At 32.6% G+C, this 20,862-nt stretch overlaps 1 protein-coding gene across 2 annotated transcripts in view; it reads right to left on the bottom strand.

Annotated features, from left to right (window-relative positions):
- Nucleotides 1–13,634: 13,634 nt before the first annotated feature.
- The window catches only part of PPM1A (protein phosphatase, Mg2+/Mn2+ dependent 1A), a 64,243-nt gene continuing 57,015 nt past the window's right edge, over nt 13,635–20,862 (bottom strand). For both annotated transcript variants that reach the window (XR_007950667.1, XM_051977777.1), the window contains exon 6: nt 13,635–20,751. Coding sequence is in view for 1 of the 2 variants with exons in the window: in XM_051977777.1 (XP_051833737.1) it covers nt 20,722–20,751 (30 nt within the window). In the remaining variant the exon portion in view is untranslated. The remainder of the gene's footprint in view (nt 20,752–20,862) is intronic.

Here is a 20,862-nt window from a genome sequence, read left to right as displayed (position 1 = left end):
AAGAAATAGAACTGATATAGGACTTAAAGAGTAAAAACAAGGTTCCAAAGGCCACTAATTTTAGTGAGATTTTTCATAGCCATGTTTAAGACAAGATATTAAAAAAATAATCAGAAGGCCCACCCTAAGATCTCAAAGGTTTAAAGGAAATAAACTTTATAGGACATATTCTTTGGGGCAGTGTAATGTAGTAGGAACTGTTATCTGCTTTATCTAAATATATTTCGCTCTAGAAGCATCCAGGACTACCTTGAGATAAAAGTAGAATCATTTTTTTCCTATCACTGAGGTGCCAAAACTTAACCAAGATAGACTTAATAAATGAATCCAGTCTATCAGTGCCAAAGCTATATGTATAAAAGTCAATTGACAGAAATGCCCTCTAAGGATGGGACATGGGTTATGTTTAGATGGGATTATTGATTGGAAAGAGGCAGGAAAAAAAAATGTGGTCAATAAATGTACAAGGGAGACTACCAGCAAGATAAAAAGGTAAGAGAGTCAACCTTACTGTTGTTTTTGTAAAAAGTAAAATAAAATGTTGTGTGGTTGCTGTTGTAATCTAATGGCAGGCTCATCACCCTGATTAGCTAAAATTCCAGTTGAGGTGAGTCAGAGAAGACTCTTTTCTTGGTGATTCTCTCCTTCTCTTGCCCCCCTCTCCCCACCCCCCCATCTACATCATCAAATGTATTTAATCTCTAGCCCTAGTTCATTGACGGGAAGAGGGAGACATTTCATCAGTTTCCCTAAATACCACTGATGTTCTTTTAAAAAAATGAACTGGCATCCTTTTTCATTTCAAATTAGTTAAAAAGCATTAGTTGCCACTGGATAACATTTCTGCTTTAATCTCATCCATAAAATGAGAAGATTGTATTTAAATGGTCACAAAAATCCCTTCTATAAGCTATTTCACTTGCAAGTTTGCTTAAAAGGAGATGGAGTTTATAAGCTAGAGATTATTTTTTAAAAGCAATTAAAATATTTTTTAAATGGCCAACTATCTAGCTTACTGGGATATTTCTTTCATGCACTCAGATCTTCACAGATCTGCACAATTTTTGCAACTTGAAAATAATTTTATAAATAATATCTGAAATAACAGTGTTGAAATCCTCATTCAATAAATGCAATAACAACATGAGGAGTTATCCATGAATTACTCACAAATAAGGCATAGTTGCCTTTTCTGTTTTCTTTTTTTCTAAAGATTGTCTTCCTGTTAATTTTTATTCAGGGTAACTGCTATTTATAAAAATGAAATTCCTAGAGCAGAAAAATGCATTATTGATTAAACTTACATAAATTTTTACATGGTTACTTAATTACACCTTATATATTCAGGTCATTGCTTTGGGTATAGTCACTTCAGCTACAAAGAAGTTGTCTGTGAAGCCAAGAACCCTGTGACAGTTTAAGCCTCAACCATCAATGTGATGCTTGAGCTTGAGGGATGCTGTTTTTGCTGGCTTTAAAAAAAAAATCACACACAAACAATTTGAAATCAAATAAACACCTACTATAAATCAGAAACTAGATTTCTAATTAAATGGGAACTGCATATACTATCTATTGTATAAGATCCTAAGGAGCAGTGTCATTTTTGTTTTTGTCTGCCTAGCATATCACCTGGAGTTTGGCACAAGACAGGTCTTCCATAAAGGACTAAGTTTCATAGATATCCAGCAGGAAACGAGCTTAGGGGTCTTCCTAATCCAATCTCTCTCTTCATTTTACCAAGGCTTAGAGAGAAGTGAATTGCAGACACAGAAAATTATCAGGATTGTGCTTCCTTACTCCAAATTCAGTGTTCTTTTCACTCTACTTTGGGATTTGATGAGACTGCATTAGGACTATTTTTTACTTGCTCCTTCCATTACTAGACTTTTTCTGCCTCTACTTTTTGGGGGAAGATAGAAAGGAAAAAGAGAGGACATGCATTTGTGCTCATCAGGCTGATTTCAGAAAAGCCTGGACAAACTTACATAAAATGATGCTGAGTGAAGTGAGCAGAACCAAGAGAACATTGTACACAATAACAAGATTATGTCATGATCAGTTGTGATGGACTTGGTTCTTTTCAGCAATGAGATGATTCAAGGCAATTCCAATAGACTTGAGATGGAAAATGCCAATTCATCCTGAAAGACAAGCATGGAGATGAATGTGGATCAAAGCATTTTCACCTGTTTTCTTTTATTTCTCATCTCCCCCTGCCTCTTTTTGGTTAGGTTTTTCTTGTACAACATGACAAATATGAAAATATTTTAAAGGATTCTACATATTTAACCTGTATCAGATTGCTTGCTCTTCTGGGGAGAGGGGAAGAAATGGAGGGAGAAAAATTTGGAACGCAACATTTTACAAAAATAAATGTTGAAAACTATACATGTACTTAGAAAATAAAATACTATTGAAAGGGGGAAAAAAAGAGTTTGTACTCATGAAGACTAGAAATTGAATTTTGGGGAGAATATTCTCCAAGTTCAGATTCTACTTCCATCTTCCTTTTTTTTTTTTTTTTTTTTTAAGTAATGACTTTAAAAGAATTTTTAAGTAAAAGGAAAAGGCAATTTATAAGGAAAGATAAGTAGAGAAAACTGCTAAATAAGGAAATTTATAATTTATTGATGGTAAGGACAAATTTGGTGAAGAGATTGGCTCTAGGGCACAGAAATACTATGTATTAGTAGTTATGGAATTATTGAAATTAAGAAATGGAAGCTATGTGAGGTTGTGAAATTATTAAGGTGAATAATTGTTTATAAAGCACTTAATGAGATGCTTGCAGATTAAGTGTAAAAATCCACTAATATATGAAAATATATGAATGAGTACGGATAACATGATTTTTGCAGTCATATGAAAGAAAAGTGAAATATCTGCCATAGGGAACACATAACTTGAGGAAATCCCCTGGCAAGTGGAGTGAAGGATAATGAAGTGTTCCTAAGGGAAATAGAAGAAGGGGGTCAATAAAAAAATACTTCTATCCTTTTTTGACATGACTAGTTAGATAGAAAATCTCAGGGAATGCTATCGATACAGTTTACCTAGATATTAGCAAAGATTTTCATAAAAATTCATGCTATTTTCATGGAAAAGGATATAGAGTAGATTGGCTTTAGAACTGATTGGATGGCTAGACTTAGAATGGTTTAATGTCAGCTTAGTGAGGTTTCCAGTAGACTGCTCCAAATTGCTGGCCTTTGTACTAGTTAATACGTTTTATTTTTATTTTTTTTTTATTAATCATCTGGGATAAAGGCATAGATATCAAATATGCAAACACTATGAAGCTGAGAGAGCTAAAGAACTGGATAACAAGATCCCAAAGGACCTCGATAAGCAGTACAGTAGGGTGAACGGAAAGGTGAAATCCAATAGGAATAAATATAAATTCTTATACTTGGATTCAAAATAATCAACTTAATAAAGGTTAGGGGAGAACTGATTAGATTGCTGTTTGTTGAAAAGGATTTATAGAATTCAGTGGATTACAAATTCAATGACTCAGCAATGTATTGTAACCAAAATACTGTGATCTTTGATTGCATTAAAAGTTGTCTAATTTCCAGAAAGTTATGGCTTTCTTGCCGCGCGCGTGCGTGTGTGTATGTGTGTGTGTGTATACACACACACACATACACCTTGTCCTAGTCAAATCACATATGGAATTTTGTGTTTGCTTCTAGATGCCAGTTTAAGAAATATATAGATGAAACAGCACAAGTAGAGTAACTATTTGAATTCACTCCATATTGTTTAGTTGGAGAAACTGAGAATATTTAGCCTGAAGAAAATTCTTAAGAATTAAAAAGTATTTGAAGGATTATGTGGCAGAAGGACTGGACTTATTCTACTTGACCTCAGTAGACAGAACTAGGAGCAATAGGTAGAATTACAAAAAGGCAAATTTAGAATGGATGTCCGAAAAAAAAATTTCCTAAAAATCACAACTATTGAATGGAAATGATCTGCCCTGAGGAGGTAGTTTCTCCCTCACAGGAGCTTATCAAGAATTGGGGACAATCTTTTGTTCCCCATGTTACAATAGTAATTGCTTTTAGGTGAGACATACCTGCTGAGACCACCTTCAACTATTAAATTCTTTGAGATTTTGTATGTGTATCTTTGAGATGAATACAATTGGAAGAACTATGGAAAGGGAGAAGGCAACAAACTGATCTCCTAGCATCAGTTTCATATACAAACATAGAGGACATTATTAATCATCATAAAGCAGAAGCCACCCACGCATCAATAAGTTTTTGTTGTTCTGCTATCTCCTTAGGAGCTTATGTCTAATGCTACCAACTTTTTGGACCCCATTTTTTTTTTGTGTGGAAATTTGAAATTTTCACTGAATATAAATAATTTAGTTATTAATATTTCATTCTTCTATGACTAGGTAATTTAGTCCTTAAGACTAAGTCCTCACCTATCTCAAGAATGCAAATCACATGAGGAGTAGATACAGAAAAATTTCAATTACTGAGGAGGAAGAGGAAGAGGAGGAATCACACTGTTACATGTTCATGTTACATGACTTTGCCCAGGGTCACACAGCTAGGAAGTGTTAAGTGTCTGAGGCCAGATTTGAACTCAGGTCCTCCTGACTTCAGGGTTGGTGCACTATCCACTACGCCACCTAACTGCCCCCACAAATAATTTTTAAGAGGTACTGAATCATTAAAAAAGATCTTCAGGTTTTGAGAAACTATTAAAATCATACTTCCAAATTTTCCTTTAAAATGGCAGGAGAATGGATGTAGGCAAAAGTCAAGCAATCATCATAAATCAGTGTCACATTCTTCTTTAAGTGAAAGAGCCCCTTTCTTTAGAAAGCTTCCTATTGAGCACTGGGGCCCAGTTAGGAGGAGTACACAGACACTGTTAGATCCCAAATATAATCTGTTCTTAAGGCAGTTCAGTAATTCTAATGTCAGAAGATGTAAAAGTAACATTGTTCAGATATAGATTCTTATCTGACTTTATAAACACTTGTGTGGATATATATTAAGAATATATTTAATTATGACATCTATACAACAAAGAGTCAGCAAAGTTTCAAGACTATAATAAATGTTTTTAAAAATCAGGTCAGAGCACATGACACAAATCTTTAGGAAGCCTGAGGGTGCAGTACAATGCAATGACCTCAGACTTTTTTGAAAACTGATTACAAAATCCCTACAGGGAAATGTAGTCAATGACCTCATATGCAAAATGAATAAAAAGAAATTCTCCCAACTCCCAGCCACTGTAATAGACCTTCTAGCCCTCATTTTAAGGATTAGAAAACTAAGGTTCAGAGAGGTCAAAATGATTTGCCCTAGTAGATATAGGCAGCAGACAGACATCTCGAGATTGAATCCTGGTCCTAATACTCCAAATATCAGCCACGTTTTTATACTGACATAAAAGTTCCCACTGTTCCCACTTCTATCCCATCAAAAAGGAAGAAAGAAGCCCAGGAAGTTGCCCTGGAAACAGATATACTTTTTACTGTATTTATTCAGTGTTGGGAGATTGTTGAGAATGGGCAAGCAGTGTTCAAATACTAGTCTACAGGGATGTGTGTGTGTGTGTGTGTGTGTGTGTGTGTGTGTGTGTGTGTGTGTGTACACACACCTGTATAAAACAGGTGAATAAAGTTAAATGAATAAAAAAGTATAGTTCATCCTTCAGGCTTTCCCTTGGATGCTTCTGACAAGTAAAGGAAATCAATTGTTTTCTATGTATCCTCTAATTTAAGCAAAAGACATTTTATTTTACTAGGAACACTGAAAATATAGTTGATTTAATGACTCACTTCAGAAATTGTAATCATAATAACCAACATTAATATAGTATATATAGTATATTAAACACTTTATTGTGAATTCATTTAATAACTTTAGATAACAGGAACAATTAAAAATTTTAAAAGTTAAGCTAAGTGAATACATCTTTAAAAATCTTTTTTCAAATGGAGACATGTCACTGCACTACTCTAGTACCAAATGCAGAGAACTGGGGAGGAGGGAACAGTTCCAAAGATCCCTAACTTATAACTTAATGATACTTAATAACAAATACAAAACTCATTTTATAGAGTCCCTGGTTAAACTACTTTAGAAAAAATTTTTAATCATTAAACCATCTTAGCAATCATAGATCCGAAGCTTTCATTTTATTTGGTATTGTCACATATTCAAGTTAATACATAAGTGCAATCTAAGTCCATTTTGGTTGTCACTTTAGAATAAGACATTACCCAATATAATATACAGAGAATTCCTCAATCATGATATCAGGATCCTGGACAGTTCCAATGCTCTAGCAATGTAATAAAAAATTTTTCTTATTATTATATAATGTTTTTTAATAAACTTGAATATTCCTCCAATCTTCTCTTTCTTCACATTCTCAATTTTCTTGTTTCCTATTTTCAAGTAGCAAGATGACTCCTCTAAGTTTAATTGTTAAATGTTAGCCATTAATAATTAGCAATCCCAGTTTTTAGAAACTTCTATTTCCCAGCTTTGTACTTTCTTCAAAATATTGTTTCCATTGGTTTTATTTGTGCAAAATGATGAACAAACATATTAGAAAAGGCTGGAAAGATTTATATGAACTCGTGCTGAGCAAGAACCAGGAATACATTGTACATAATAACAGCAAGAATATGCAATGACCAACTATGAAAGACTTGGTTCTTCTCAGTGGTTCAGTGATCCAAAGCAAATTCAACAGACTTTGGACAGAAAATGCTTCTGCATATAATAAAAAGAACTATGAAGACTGAATGTAAATCAACACATGCTGTGTTTACTTCTTTTTTCTGTTTTTCTTTTTTTTTCTCTCCCATGGTTTTTCTCTTTTGTTCTGATTTTTCTCTCCCAACATGATTCATAAAGCAATATGTATTAAAATAAAAATTTTAAAAGTTTATATTTACTGAAATGCCTTTTTCACAAGCACATATGACATATATTATAAAATATATATTTATGACTATATATGTAGACATGTCTTATGACTATAAGAAATAATCCTACACCCAAAATAAGAGAATACATCACAACATCACTTTTTTTTCCAATACAAAACGGGCATTGGGTTAAGTATTAGTAAAAGAGAACAAATTAAATTGGACAAATTATTTTTTCCTCTTTAAAAAAACACCTGGGGAGAGGATTCTGGGAAGATGGTAGAGTAGGTTGATAAATTTCAAGCTCTCCCAATTTCTCCCCAAAACATAACAAATTTGAGCATCAGGACAAATATAAGACTGGTGAAAAATCAGGTCCTCCTGATAATAATTCAAAAAGATCTGAAGAAAGACCCAGGATGGGATTAACTTGTATAAAGTGCAAACACCTCTAAGCTAGCTCCACATAAACAAAAGAGGAGGCCCAAGACAAGCTGGGTGTGGCTAGAGCCTCAGGAGGAACCACAGAAACTTTTACCTCCCCAACTATTTGTCTAGTCCAAGCTTGAGTCGGAGAAGAGGAGGTAAATCTCAGCTGATCGGGAACGCCAAGAATGCCAGGCCTAGCTGCTAAGTCTCAGTCCTGTGTGAGAAGGAACCAACCCATGTGAGTGCAGAGGCAGTAGAATAAGAATGCTGCTGGCTGTGGACAGGAGGGTGGAGCTCTTGGTTTGGGGTTCCTCGTCAGAGAAGAGAGCTGTGAGAAGCTCTGAGAAGCCAGAGACACCATCCTTTCAGATTAGAGGTACTTACTAATACCTCTTACCTAACCAAAAAAAAAAAAAAAAAAAAGGCTGGCAAAGAAGAAAAAACCTCACCATAGACACATACTATGGGAACAGGAAAGACTGGGGTTGATATTCAGAGGACACTAAAGTTAAGAAAAAAAAAAAAGCTTCCACCCCAAAGAGTAATGTGAAATTGCATCCTGCTTAGAGAGAATTTATCAAAGAACTCAAAAAAGTCAAATGAGAGACACTGAGGGAAATAAATAAATGCCATCCAAGAAAAAAACAAGATTATGGGGGGAAAAAAAATCAACCAAAAGCAAAGGAGACAGTTTCAAAAATGAAAGTAACTCTTTAAAAATTAGAATTGGGCAAGGGGAAGTCAGTGAAACTATGGGAGATCAAGAAATAGCAAAACAGATTATAAAGAATGAAAAAATAGAACAGAATGTAAAATATCTTATAAGAAAAATGACAGATCAGAAGAACAGATCAAGATGAAAAAATATAAGAATAACTGGACTACCTGAAAGTTGTGACCAAAAAAATAATCCAAGAAAATTGTCCTGGAATGATACAACATGAAGGGAAAATAGAGATAGAGAAAATCCACCAACCATCACCTCAATGAGATCTTTTGTGGAAAACACATAGGAATATTATTCCCAAACACTGAAATCCCTAGATCAAAGAGAACATTTTGCAACAAGAAAAAAAAAATTCAAAGTTCTAGCATTAAAACTACAAAGGACTTAGCAGCCACAATAAAAAACCATAGGTCCTGGAATCAAGAATTAGACCTGCAGCCAAAAATATCACATCCAGCAAAATTATCTACTTGAACGAGAGAAAATGGACCTTCAATGAACTTGCAAATTTGTAGGACTTTCTATCAACCAAACCCAAACTTAACAAAATTTAACATGTAAGAGCAGTATCAAAAAGCAATTTCAAGCTATTCAACATGGATAAATTGCTTTTTTTAAACATAGGAAATTTATAGCATTATGTTTAAGATTGACATCAATATTACAACAGCTCAAAATAAAGATTTAGGGAGAGTTAAGGTAGAAATAATAATTATATACAAATGAGGTACAGAGGAAGAATAAACATAGAGGAATTAGAAGGGGGAAGAGTGCTCATAGTTCTGAACACCTACTCAAATTTGGGATGGGTTAAATAGGCATTAGATACATGAATAAATTCATATACCATGAAGGGCATAGTACCTCTAAAATCTATAAAAAAAAATAAGGGGGGTGCAGAAAGATGGGCCGGACAGGGAAGCAAGGATGAGGGAAAATGACAAGGATCCATGCATTGGAAGAGGTTAAGTACAGCTTGCTTGACAATAGGGGTGGAGATGAAAAGAGGAAAAAAAAATAAAGTAAAAAAGGTGCACAACAGAGAACAATTTACAAGGAAGCAAGTAAAAGATGGATACTCATCAATATAATTTCTTCTACTAATATATATACTTTCTTGATCTGATATTTGTTATATATTTTTGAATCTTCCCTATTCTGTTAGGCACATAATAATGTTCTCTTTTGTTTTTCTTTTTTGTATTCCTTTTGTTTTTCTTTAAATAAATTTGAAAAAAAAAATAAAACCACCCTATTTGGTTACTACTATCTTAGACACGTGTAGGAATATGGTGGCATCCGAGAAGCATCAGGTATTTATTTGAATTTTTAAGTCAGTCAAAAGAACTAGTTTAAGAAAGTCTCTGGAAAAAAATTTTTTTTGTAATTTTAATTAAAAAAAAAAAAAACCTACTAAAGAAGCCTTCTGGTCTAGATAACCCAAATGTCTGTCTAGCATAAAGAGAAAATAGTTTGATTAAATAAGCAATTACATAGTTAGAAATGTATCACAAAACATGCTTTGGAATCTAAAGCTATTAAATAAGAAATGGAAAAAAAAAATTAGATCCTGAATTTCAGATTTATTGTTGTTCAGTCATTTCAGTTGCATTTCTTTGTGACCCCTATTTGGAGCTTTCTTGGCAAAGATACTGGAATAGTTTGCCATTTAATTCTCTAGCTACTAAATGTTTAAGACCAGATCTGAATTTGGAGAAAATGAGTCTTCATGACTCTAGACCAGACATTCTATCTACTTCACTGTCTAAAATCTGACCTAGATTTTAGGGTTAGTAGAAAGCATTTTATGTCCTCCAACCAGCTTACCAATATCTTTCTTCCTTTAAGAGACAATGATCAAGACTGAGAAAAAAAAATCAGTTCCTCTTTAGTTCTATGAAAATTAAACCTATAGAGGTAAAGTGAGGCAAAGATCTGCTAGAGTAATGAATGTGCAATTCTGTAAAAGTGACTTAATTTCAGGCAATTTCTTAAGATTATAACCAAAGAGATGCTCTCATATTGGCCTAGAAAGCAGTCAGCATACATAGGAAGCAAAAATTAAAGGCTTATAAAGTGCCAGGTACTGTAAACTGGAGCTAACAATACAAAGATGAAAAATAAAATAATATATTCAAGGAACTTATGTTTTAACAGTGATGACAGCAAGAACATATACAAAAAGGATACTGAATATTTAGAAATTAGTTAGTTGAAGAGGTACAAGAAGTTGAAGTCATAAAGGTGACATTTCAGTTGTGTTTTAAAGAAAGGGATTCTATGAGATAAGAGTTAAGGATAGAGTGTTTTAAATATGGGGGAAAGCCAGTGGAAAGGTAGGAGGATGGGAGACTAGTATATAAGGAACAAACAGAAGGCCAATTTAACTAGACTTCAAGAAGGGTAATAATGTCCTATGAAGTTGAAAAGATTAGTTGGGGCCAGGTTGTAAAGGTCTTTAAAGTAAAAAAGTTACACTTTAAAGTCAAAAAAAATTATACTTTATCTACAATAAGGAGCTTCAGTGAGTTAAGTAAAGGAGAGAAATAATCAGGAACACGTATTTAAGCAAAATCATTGATAGTTGTGTAGAAAGAACTGGCCCAGAAAAACCAATTAGAAAGTTGTTGGAATAGTCTAACTTGAAAAAAGATGCCTGCTGGGTGAGTAGAGAAAAGAAATAGAAAGGAAAAGATATTATGAAGATAAGCACAAGATTTGTAACTGATTGCAGACAAATATATATGAGATATCTAAATTGAGGATGTCACCAAGTTTACAAACTTAGGAGACTGGTAGTGTATTACTCTAGACATAAATAAGGAAATTAGTTAAGACAGTGTGGAGAGCAATATGGGAGAAAAGATGAGTTCTGTTGCATGTTAACCATGTTTCTGGAACATCTGTTTTGAAACGTTCAATAGGTTGTGTGGTACTGAAACTCAGGTGAGAGAATGAAGCAGAAAACATAGCTCTGTGGTCACCAAAAAACTGTACAAAGAGAAGTCAAGGCTTAGGAACCTTTAGAGAGGAGTGGATGGGTTAGTGGCTATAAGGGAAGGCTGAGCTTAGTAGAACAGCTCCCTTGTAGGTCATTTTGAATTGAATGTCCTGGAGTCACCTTAAATGTAAATATCCAAATTCTTCAAAGATACCACCATCCTATTCCAGGCTCCCAGGTTCATCAACTCTATAACATCCTTCAGTCCAAATAACCAAATCAGTTGCCAATTTTGTCATTTTCTACCTCTATAAGTTCTTTTACATTTTCCCTTATACCTGAACTATTAAAATAGCCACCTGTTTTTCTTGCTTTGTCTTTCCCCATTCCTACTCACCTAACAAAGTTGCCAATCTGATTTTTTCCAAACTGCAGCTCTTATTTAATAAACTTCTGGGGTTCTCTATTACTTCAAGCATCCCCTGTAAACTCCCGTTTCTTTTTCAGCTTTAATGTAGATAGATCCTCTTCATTTAAAGTATGGTCCAGCCAAACTGGCCTACTTAAGTGTTCCTCATAAAAACTCTTTCCCATCTTCCAGGTCCCTATCTTTGCAATGGCAATTTCCCACATCTGCAATGCATTCCTTCCTTATTCTCTAGTTCAGAGCATATACTTCCTTCTATACATTAAGTCTCTAAATCCCCTCCTAGATACTACTGCCTTCTTATTCCTCAGTTATCTTGTACCTACTTGTATATCCCAATATATATGCTTTCCCTGAGGAGATAGCAAGTTTGTTAAGAATATGGACTTACTTTCAATTTGTCTTTGTACCTCCATTTACCAATATGGTTCCTGGCACTTAAATGTTTGTTGATTGTTTAGAAGGGTGAGTTTTCCAAATCAATGAAAGTATAAATCTCATTTTTAAAAGCCTACTGTGATTCCCATATCTATACAATCACTATTTTTATTAGAAGCAATATTTCCTCGTCTGAGGTAGACTTAACTTATTTAATGAATGAAGATGAAAAAAAGTGAAGGAAAAGTATGTTCCTAGTCTCTTTTATAGTAGGTGTCAAACTATCTTGAAGTTAAAAGTAATGGTAATGAATGATTTCCAATGACAAATATTTTTCAAATTATAGAAAAGCTCGAGATAAGCAGAAAAACTTGACTCTAAGGGAGTATCAACCGCACATCAATTGAAAATATTTTATCCTGTTTCATTACACCAATATCAAATTCTTTTATTACTCTGCTTATAAGGCTTCATCATTACGGTATAAACAAGACTTCATGTTCCATTTTGATAACTACCTGAATTCCTATAGCAAAAGATTTCTTAGAAGCTCCAAATTCTTCATAATTTATCATCTACAATTTTATTTGTTCCAATACCATTCACAGAAGTAAGAACCAAAGATACAGATTAATGACTTAAATTTTAATTTAATGACTAAAGGCAATGTTAACATAAAATAGTCTTCTAAATTGTATTAGAGTACTTTTTTCTCTTTAAGCCAAGCTAAGGCATAAGTAATTGTTGAAATGAGATGAACCAAATCAATTCCAATTGTTCAATAATGAAGAGAAACAGCTACACCCAGCAAAAGAACCATGGGACCACAACATAACATTTCCACTCCTCCTGTTTTTGTCCGCTTGCATTTTTGTTTTCCTTCTCAGAATATTTTTACCTTATTTCTAAATCTGATTTTTCTTGTGCAGCAAGATAACTATATAAATATGTATATGTATATTATATTTAACATATATTTTAACATATTTAACATGTATTGGTTGACCTGCCATCTAGGGGAGGAGGTGGAGGGAAGGAGGGGAAAAGTTGGAATAGAAGGTTTTGCAAGGATCAATGCTGAAAAATTATCCATGCATATGTCTTGTGAATAAAAAGCTATTAATTAAAAAAAAAAGTAATTGTTGAAAATCATTTGATTTATAGAGTTGATTAAGAATAAACTGAGCAGATCCAATCTAGCTAATTGTCCTTTTTGAAGCCATATTTCATTTGGGGTAATCTCTTGGACTCCCTTCCAGTTTTTACCACTGGAAGACTGAGATGAGAACAAAACTAGGTTATTAAGGGTTCTGGTCACTTTTTGTAAACCTATACTATATACTATACTATAATATACTATAATAGCTAGCTTATTTGAACTAGATTATCTATTATTGCTTATAAATAAGAATACCTACTAACTCTGTGATTTAACTTCTAAAGTGCTCCCAAGCAATTCTCTAAGGCTGTGTATTAAAGAATTGCCAACCAGTAACAGAGAGGACTTTAATATTGCTAATTCTCCATAATGATGAAATACAGCTCCTGACCAAAAAAGAAAAGCACTGTAATTCTAAATGGTAAACTTCAGGTTTACCTTCAAGCTAAACAATGATAAAGAAAATGATACACATTTTAATTTAAAAAAAAAATATATATATATATGCTCAATACTTTCTTGTACATATATACCTAAAGCTATTTTCAAGTTACCCAGATTTTTCCTAGAACAAATTCTAAAATTTAATGGTAGTGACTTTGATATTTAAAGAAGTATGCTACACAAAACTAAACAATCAAAAATACACACACGTTATGCAATTGCCTGTTTATTATTTAGTGGCACCATTTTTTAAAACTATAAATTATTTCTAAGTCCCATTTCTCATATACATTCTGTAACCATTCACAGGCTTAATGTAATTCTTCAATGGAGTCAAAACAGAAAGTATACCTTAGAGAGTTAGAAACTAAATTCACACATTTTCTTTGGACCAGAAACTGGTACACAATACAAAATATACATTTATTGAACTTATTGTAAACACATTTTGGATCACATAAACTTCAAATAGTGGGTAATCACTGTGGAGAATATTACACATTGTATTTAAGGAAAATAGTTCTGCTTTTATATATTAGTCTCAAAATTTAAAATTTTATAAAGAAGCTAAGTATTCTGCAAACATGCTTTTTAAGCTTACATGTCCTCATTCATAGCATTAATACAAATTAAAGGGGAAAATTACATTTTCACAAAAAATTTTAAATACTATGCCAGGAGCTAAAACAATCAGCATTGCATGGCACTACATATGAGATGTATTTCTCCAATAAAGAGACTGAGTTCATTAAAAGGTCATTAGATGAGAGAGTAGTAATTTCTCTACTTCAAACTTCTACTAGAGACGGGTCCAAAATTAATCAAAACATCCAATTAGTGACCAAAAAAAAAAAAATCCAAACTTCAATTAATAGTCAAACCTTTTTTTTATTGAACATGTGTTTTGGGGAAAAAAATGTCATTAACCCTGGGCTGATGACTGGGATTGTTGGGCAGAATTATTAATTTCTTCTCTATTAGCACTTTAATCTAGCTTGATTTCACTTGATTCATAAGATTTACTTGAAATCAGAGATGGCCTGAATATATGTGCAATATTTTTTTTTATTCTTCTAACACCAGCAATGAATACCAGAAATTTAATCTCCTAATAACCAAGGGTTAAAAGAAAAAAACAAATTAGTGAACTTCTGAAAATAAATTACGTGCATAGCAAACATTATATTAGGTGTGCTTTAAATGTTTCTACCATAAATCTTTTTTTTTTTTTTTTAACTCCACTTAATCTTCTGTCAATTAAGTTTCCAGGGCCAAATCTTCTTAGAAAAGGATTAGATTTCCTCAAAGAAAAAAAAAGAGAGATTAGTCCTAACTTTATCATTTCCCTTCACCATTCAACACTTAAAATACAAAATTTTAAAAAGTTATAGGGTATATTCTGCTGTGCAGGGAAAAGCCCAGCCATTAGTTATTTTGAAAAACTCTCTATTTCAGACTTCTGCTAAATTCTTGCCTTTAAGCATCTTCTCCCAGCTCTCCAAACTTAACACAATTTACTAAAATAAACAGTCCTCTTGCATTTTGATCACTATTGGGTTTAATTGTTTGGGGTTTTCTTGTTTTATATATTATAAATGTCTAATAGCATAATGCCACTATATAAATATACTATGTATATGGAATTTTTGGCACTCACTGATCATACCTGCAATTACTGAATTAAGAAAGTAGGTGCAGAACCAACTATGTACACAAATCTAAGTTGCTTCAAAAAGTATTACACATATTTGCAAATATGTTATTAAATAGTAATTTCCTGGCTGATCAAAAGGTTCTGTGTACAAAAGAACAAAATGGCTCTACGCAATTTTTCTAAACATTAAAGTTGATGAGAAAATAATTAGAAAAATTTAAATGTCCCATAGATAGGATCATTAAAGGATTTTGGTGCAGTGATAATGTGAAAGGTCAAGAGTTTTATAGTAAACACTGCTTTTATCTTTATCAGATGAGTTCAGAAAAAATATAAATGGCTACATCAACAAAATTCTCCTAAAAGTTACTTTCTCGTTGATGGAGCAATAACTTTTATCACTAAGAATTTCTTGCAGCAGAAAGTGATATAGGTTGAAGTTAAGGTTGGATTTTCCTGACAGGATGCTACATCATTAGCGATTCACAGTGGGACTTCCAGAACTATTGTACCTACTAAAATAATAAAGGCCCACTATTTTCATCCCTACTCATCCTTATCTCCAGCTACTTCTTTATTTTAATCCTATTTTAACATATCATTCAATAAAAGGCAGCATGATGCCATTAATGGATAGGGGGTTGATCTTGGAATCTGGAAAACCCCAGTTGAATTCCTGTCTTTTTAATACAACTATCAGCAGGAAAGACAATGGACAAATTAAGTAACTGTCAATGACCCCAGGCAACTACCTAAATCTATAAAATTGCAGAGGAGTCAATAAGAGTGAAGGCAGTTTTCAAAGGAGAGTTCTCCACCCCAAGAAATTAGATTCAGACACTGACCCCTCAAAGTTATTAAGTATTCAGACACCTTTAAATATGCCCTTTCTCAGTATAAAGAAGCTAAATACCAAGCAATTTTAACCAAACACAAAATTGGCCTGTTTCAGTCTGATAATGAAATTAAAGAAAAACTAGAGCAAAGAGAAGGATAAGACATTTTAGGTGAAAGAAGGGAAAAACACATCTCTTTGCTACATAAGCAGTAAATAAATTGAACAGGCCTCTTCTTTTTCTTGTTCTCAGTGATAAACCTAATAGGATAACTCTGTTATCCTAATGAATATTTTCAGCTAAGCATTTGCTAGAAATTTCATGGGACCATGAGCAAACAGCTTAAAATAGCAAGTAGGTAAAAGGGAAAGAAGCTAGCTATGCCAAAGTCAATAAAATTGGAAAATGCCCACTTGATAATGAAATAGAAAAAGGCAAATTCCATTTTATTTCTTTATTATTTATAATACTTGAAAATCACTTGAAGTATGTAAAGTAGTAAAGAACAGGGATTTTTTCCCCCTAATAAACCATACCTAGAAATTTGGAGATAGTTAAAAAAAAAGTGTTTAGCACTCTGCAATAATGTTTACTTTTAAAAGAAGGGCCTTAGTTTAATAAACTTAATTAATTATTATTATTAATTATTAATTATGCATTGTGGTGGAAAATGACTTAAAAAGACACAAAGGAGAATCAGATATCCAAAATTTCATGTTATTAACTATTAAAATAAAGAAAACCATGAAATGTCCCAATACCTAAAGGAAAATAAATCCATTAGAAATTTGGACCACTGTTATTTAACCTCTCTGCAATGTTTGTAAAGCTCTACTATAAGATGGTTACTGGGATCCTTCAGAGCATTAAATTACACAATCTGAAACAGTTTTTATGTTCTGATATATTTACATGAAAACGTTTGTACTAACAGTATATCCTATAGTAATACGGTATAATTAGAAATCAAAGCATTAGATCCTTAAACTTCTCATTTAATCTCTCCATTAAGAGCCTTAAAGAACAAAACAAAAATCCTTTTTTTCAATAGCACAATAGGGTAAAATATTGAATTTCTAAATAAATATGTTTAATAATTAGATGAAGTAAAATTATAATTAAGCCACAAAGAGCCACTTTGCTGAAAAGGAAGAGAACACTGACACTGGGCTGCTAATTAATGATGAGACTGGCTGTTTAAAAAATATAAAGCTCAAATCCTAAACCTATTTTGAGAGCTAAGTGATTCATGATTTTCTTCCTGACAGGTTCCTATATATCTTTAGTTCAATCTATAAAGCACATGGACTAAACAATCCTTAACACACCAAATTTCAGCTTCTTATGCTGAGCACAAACTTTAAAAAAAATTTTTTTTAATTTGAAGGATAGGAAAAGGTGAAGAGAGGAAGGATGAAGGGCAAATGACATCAATTTTATGGCTTAATTTGATTGGCCACACACAAAAGTTAAATTTCTCTACTATACTGAAAGCTTCTTAAGGTTAGGGCCTGTTTGAATACTCCACAATGCCCACCACATTCAAGGAGCTCAATTAATTGAAAAGTTATATTAGTGGATAGAATATAAAATACCATCAAAGGGATTATATTATAGAAATGAAACCATTTGTAATTCAAAAAGCCTTAATTAGATACATTCATTTCTTTTTTAAAATCCTGATTCTTTTTAATATGAAACCAGGAAATGAAATTACCAATTTCTGCAGTGGTTCTCAATACTACAACAAGAGCAGGTCAACACAATATTTATAACTAAAATAAAGATTTCATTTAATAAATCTTTAATGCTGAATTAATAAAGAATATATATATTGATTTCTAAAAGTCAATGTTAATATTGAAAACTGCTCAGATCATTACACAGTTACCTATTAAAAGGTACATGTCCCCAAAGAAACCCATTAAGACATTTTATCTGGCTGAAAGTACTCACAAAAATTGACAAATCAGTGGAGCTAAGTAAGGTAAAGGGAACATATCTCTATGGTTTATGAAAGTGGATTTCTATACAACAAGCCATTTCCTTTTTAAATAGGTAAACTGGGTCCATTCTATTAAAACATTTAAATCAAAGTACATTTGGAATACCACATTACAACACTGTTACCACACAAGAATTTTCCCCCAAAGGGAAATAGCACATGACACTTCAAAAATATGTGGCACAGCCCCTGAGGTGCTAAAGTTCTTAGCACAGCAACAAAAACTGAATAGGTACAATAAATGAAATACATAACAAAGGTGCAAAAAAAGTGCCTTTTAAAAGTATGGTTAATAATTTTTTCAGGGAATAGTAAAAACATATAGTCCATTGTTTTAATAAGGTATACATACTCATTGCATGTATTTTCATAATTAAAATTAGTACCTAGCACGGCAGTGTTTATTCACAGATAATAGATTCAGTGTTCTCAGACCACAGTAAGTACTAAATACAAAGCCAGAATAAATTATTTTAGACATTTCTTTCACCATCAGCCCTAGGTGAAACACTGGCAACTGTAATAGTAGAATGTTTCTATGTTCTCATTTTTTAGAAAGGACCTCTCAAAATTGTTTTTTTAATAAATTTCATTTTGACACACTGTGATTGTAATTTGAAATATGGTTTTCTGCCACAATTCTACTTGTGATTTAAGATTTTATATATCAAAAATGTCCATAGTCCAGTTAAAAGTTTATTGTTTCTAGAACTAAACTTCAGTCTATACAGTAAAGAACAGGCATGTCCTAAGAGTTCAACTTTTTATACTGGTATATGTGTACCTGGTAGTCAAACTGCTGGTCATATTAACGACACATTATGTAAGGAGTAAGAAGCTTTAACTTAGGACATTATGATAGTTTTCATTCTACAATAGAATTAGACATTAAAAGGAAGTGGTCTTTAACCCAAATTACTTTAAAATGATAAATTCAAATAGTACTTATATTTTCTTCATTCATGCTGATACAGGATACAAAAAGACAATTAAAATACATTTAATCACCCCCACATAAGAGGGATAAAGGAAGGAATTCTGCTGGTATATAAACTATACTTATCTGAGACATTTTAAATTACTTTGTCCAATGTTCTTTAACCTTGCATTAGTTTTAAGGCTACATATTATGTATATATACACAAATATGTGTCTTTCCAAATTAGGGAAAGACAGAGTAAATAGAGAGCATTATACCACATTCTTACACCAAGTTTTGATTTTGTATTAGATGATGGGTTAAATTTTACATTTAATGACTTTCCTGTGAAATCTTCCTACTGAATAATTAAAACTACATACTGATAATACAATATTCTCAACCTAAAGAGACAATACAAAAGAGCACAAAACAGTAGTTTGTCAACGACTTAATTTGAAAACTTACTTTCATATGATCAAAGGGAGAAGATAAGCCTAAAATAAGATAATTTTTATTTTGATATCTATAATTCCTTAACTTTTAATAGTTATTTTATGACCAATGTTTAAATGTGGTCAACATGCTCTATTTCAAATCACAAATGTATTTTAACCACTAGTATTCTAAATAAGTGGGTCAATTAAAACACAAACACATTCACACACATCATAAAGTGTTAGATTGTCAGGCTTAAATTAACATTTTCATTAAGTGGTGGGTAATTTCAAGTTGATGCACTTCTGAATGAAAAATAGGCAGTCTGAAAGAAACCCGTTTAAAGTAGATTAAAGAATAATAGTTACTTAAAATCCTCTAGTCCATTTAATGGAAGGGGAAAAATTCATCTATGCCTTGGGCAACATTGCATTCCATTTTAAAAATGGGTTTTCATATCTACATACCTTAAACCCCTCATTTACAATGACACGGCATTTTAAAAGGCAGGGGGAGAAAAAGAGGAATTACACATACATGATTAAATGTCTTGTTTGTTAAAATCAAGCTTTATTGATAAAATGGAGTTCAGAATATTTTACTAGGAACAGCAGCAAGGCCCAGCCAATCATGATAGTAAAAATGCTACAGATTCCTACTCTATGTAGGAAGCTGTTCCTCATCAATTAGTAATTTAATGTAAGGACTTGCAAAAGAGGTGCAAAGAATCAAGGCATTTTAGCCCCAAGATCAATATTCTTATGAATACACTATTACCTGAAATAATAAGCGGCAACAAGGAAAAAAACATCCTGAAAGAGTTTATGAATGAACTAGCTATATATTCTTATGCTAGCTCACTACCAAGAGAATTAAAGATGTTTGAAATAACTTCATGGATGTTCATCTCTGTAAGATTTTTGAAATTATTCTTCATAATCATGTGTATTTTTTGAGCATCTCACTGGCCAGGCTGCCGCTTCCCCCACCCCCACCCCAATTCCAAAACACAACATGAATTTAAAGGGCTACCCACTTATCTGTTGCATCACACAACAAGCCGAACATTTTAAACTTTGATAGGGATTTTAAAAGCAGTTCATAATTAAATATGAGCATTTTGTACAAGGACAATTGCACTTTACCAAAAAAAAAAAAAAAATCATACAACAAAAATTGCTGAAGTCTGATTTACAAAATGAATTATGGTTTGAAATCACGTTTACATAAGTCTCAATTTTATAAAAAAAAAATAAAATAAAAATAAAAGGATCAGTTCTGGGCTAGTTGTTGTACTGCTGTAGTTCTGTGGTGTCATCTTGCTCACCCTTATAGTATTCCCCTTCTTTAATATTGAAGATGGATGTTAAGAAGGTTCAATGAAGTTGGGCTGTATGTACTTCCTTGGGAGGATGAAGGTAAACTCCAGGCTAGATGAGAAGTTTTTACCACATATCATCAGCTGATGTAGAGTCCTTTATGAAGGAAAAAAAGGCACCTTTTAAGGCCTAGAGTTGACAAACTTATTACCTTCTATTTAATCTTGAAAAGAAAAAGGTTAAAAAAAGAAAAAGATTCCCGTGTCA

This window comes from Antechinus flavipes, chromosome 2, assembly GCF_016432865.1.
Source record: "Antechinus flavipes isolate AdamAnt ecotype Samford, QLD, Australia chromosome 2, AdamAnt_v2, whole genome shotgun sequence".
Taxonomy (NCBI): Eukaryota; Metazoa; Chordata; class Mammalia; order Dasyuromorphia; family Dasyuridae; genus Antechinus; species Antechinus flavipes.
This window is presented reverse-complemented; position numbering and strand designations above follow the sequence as displayed.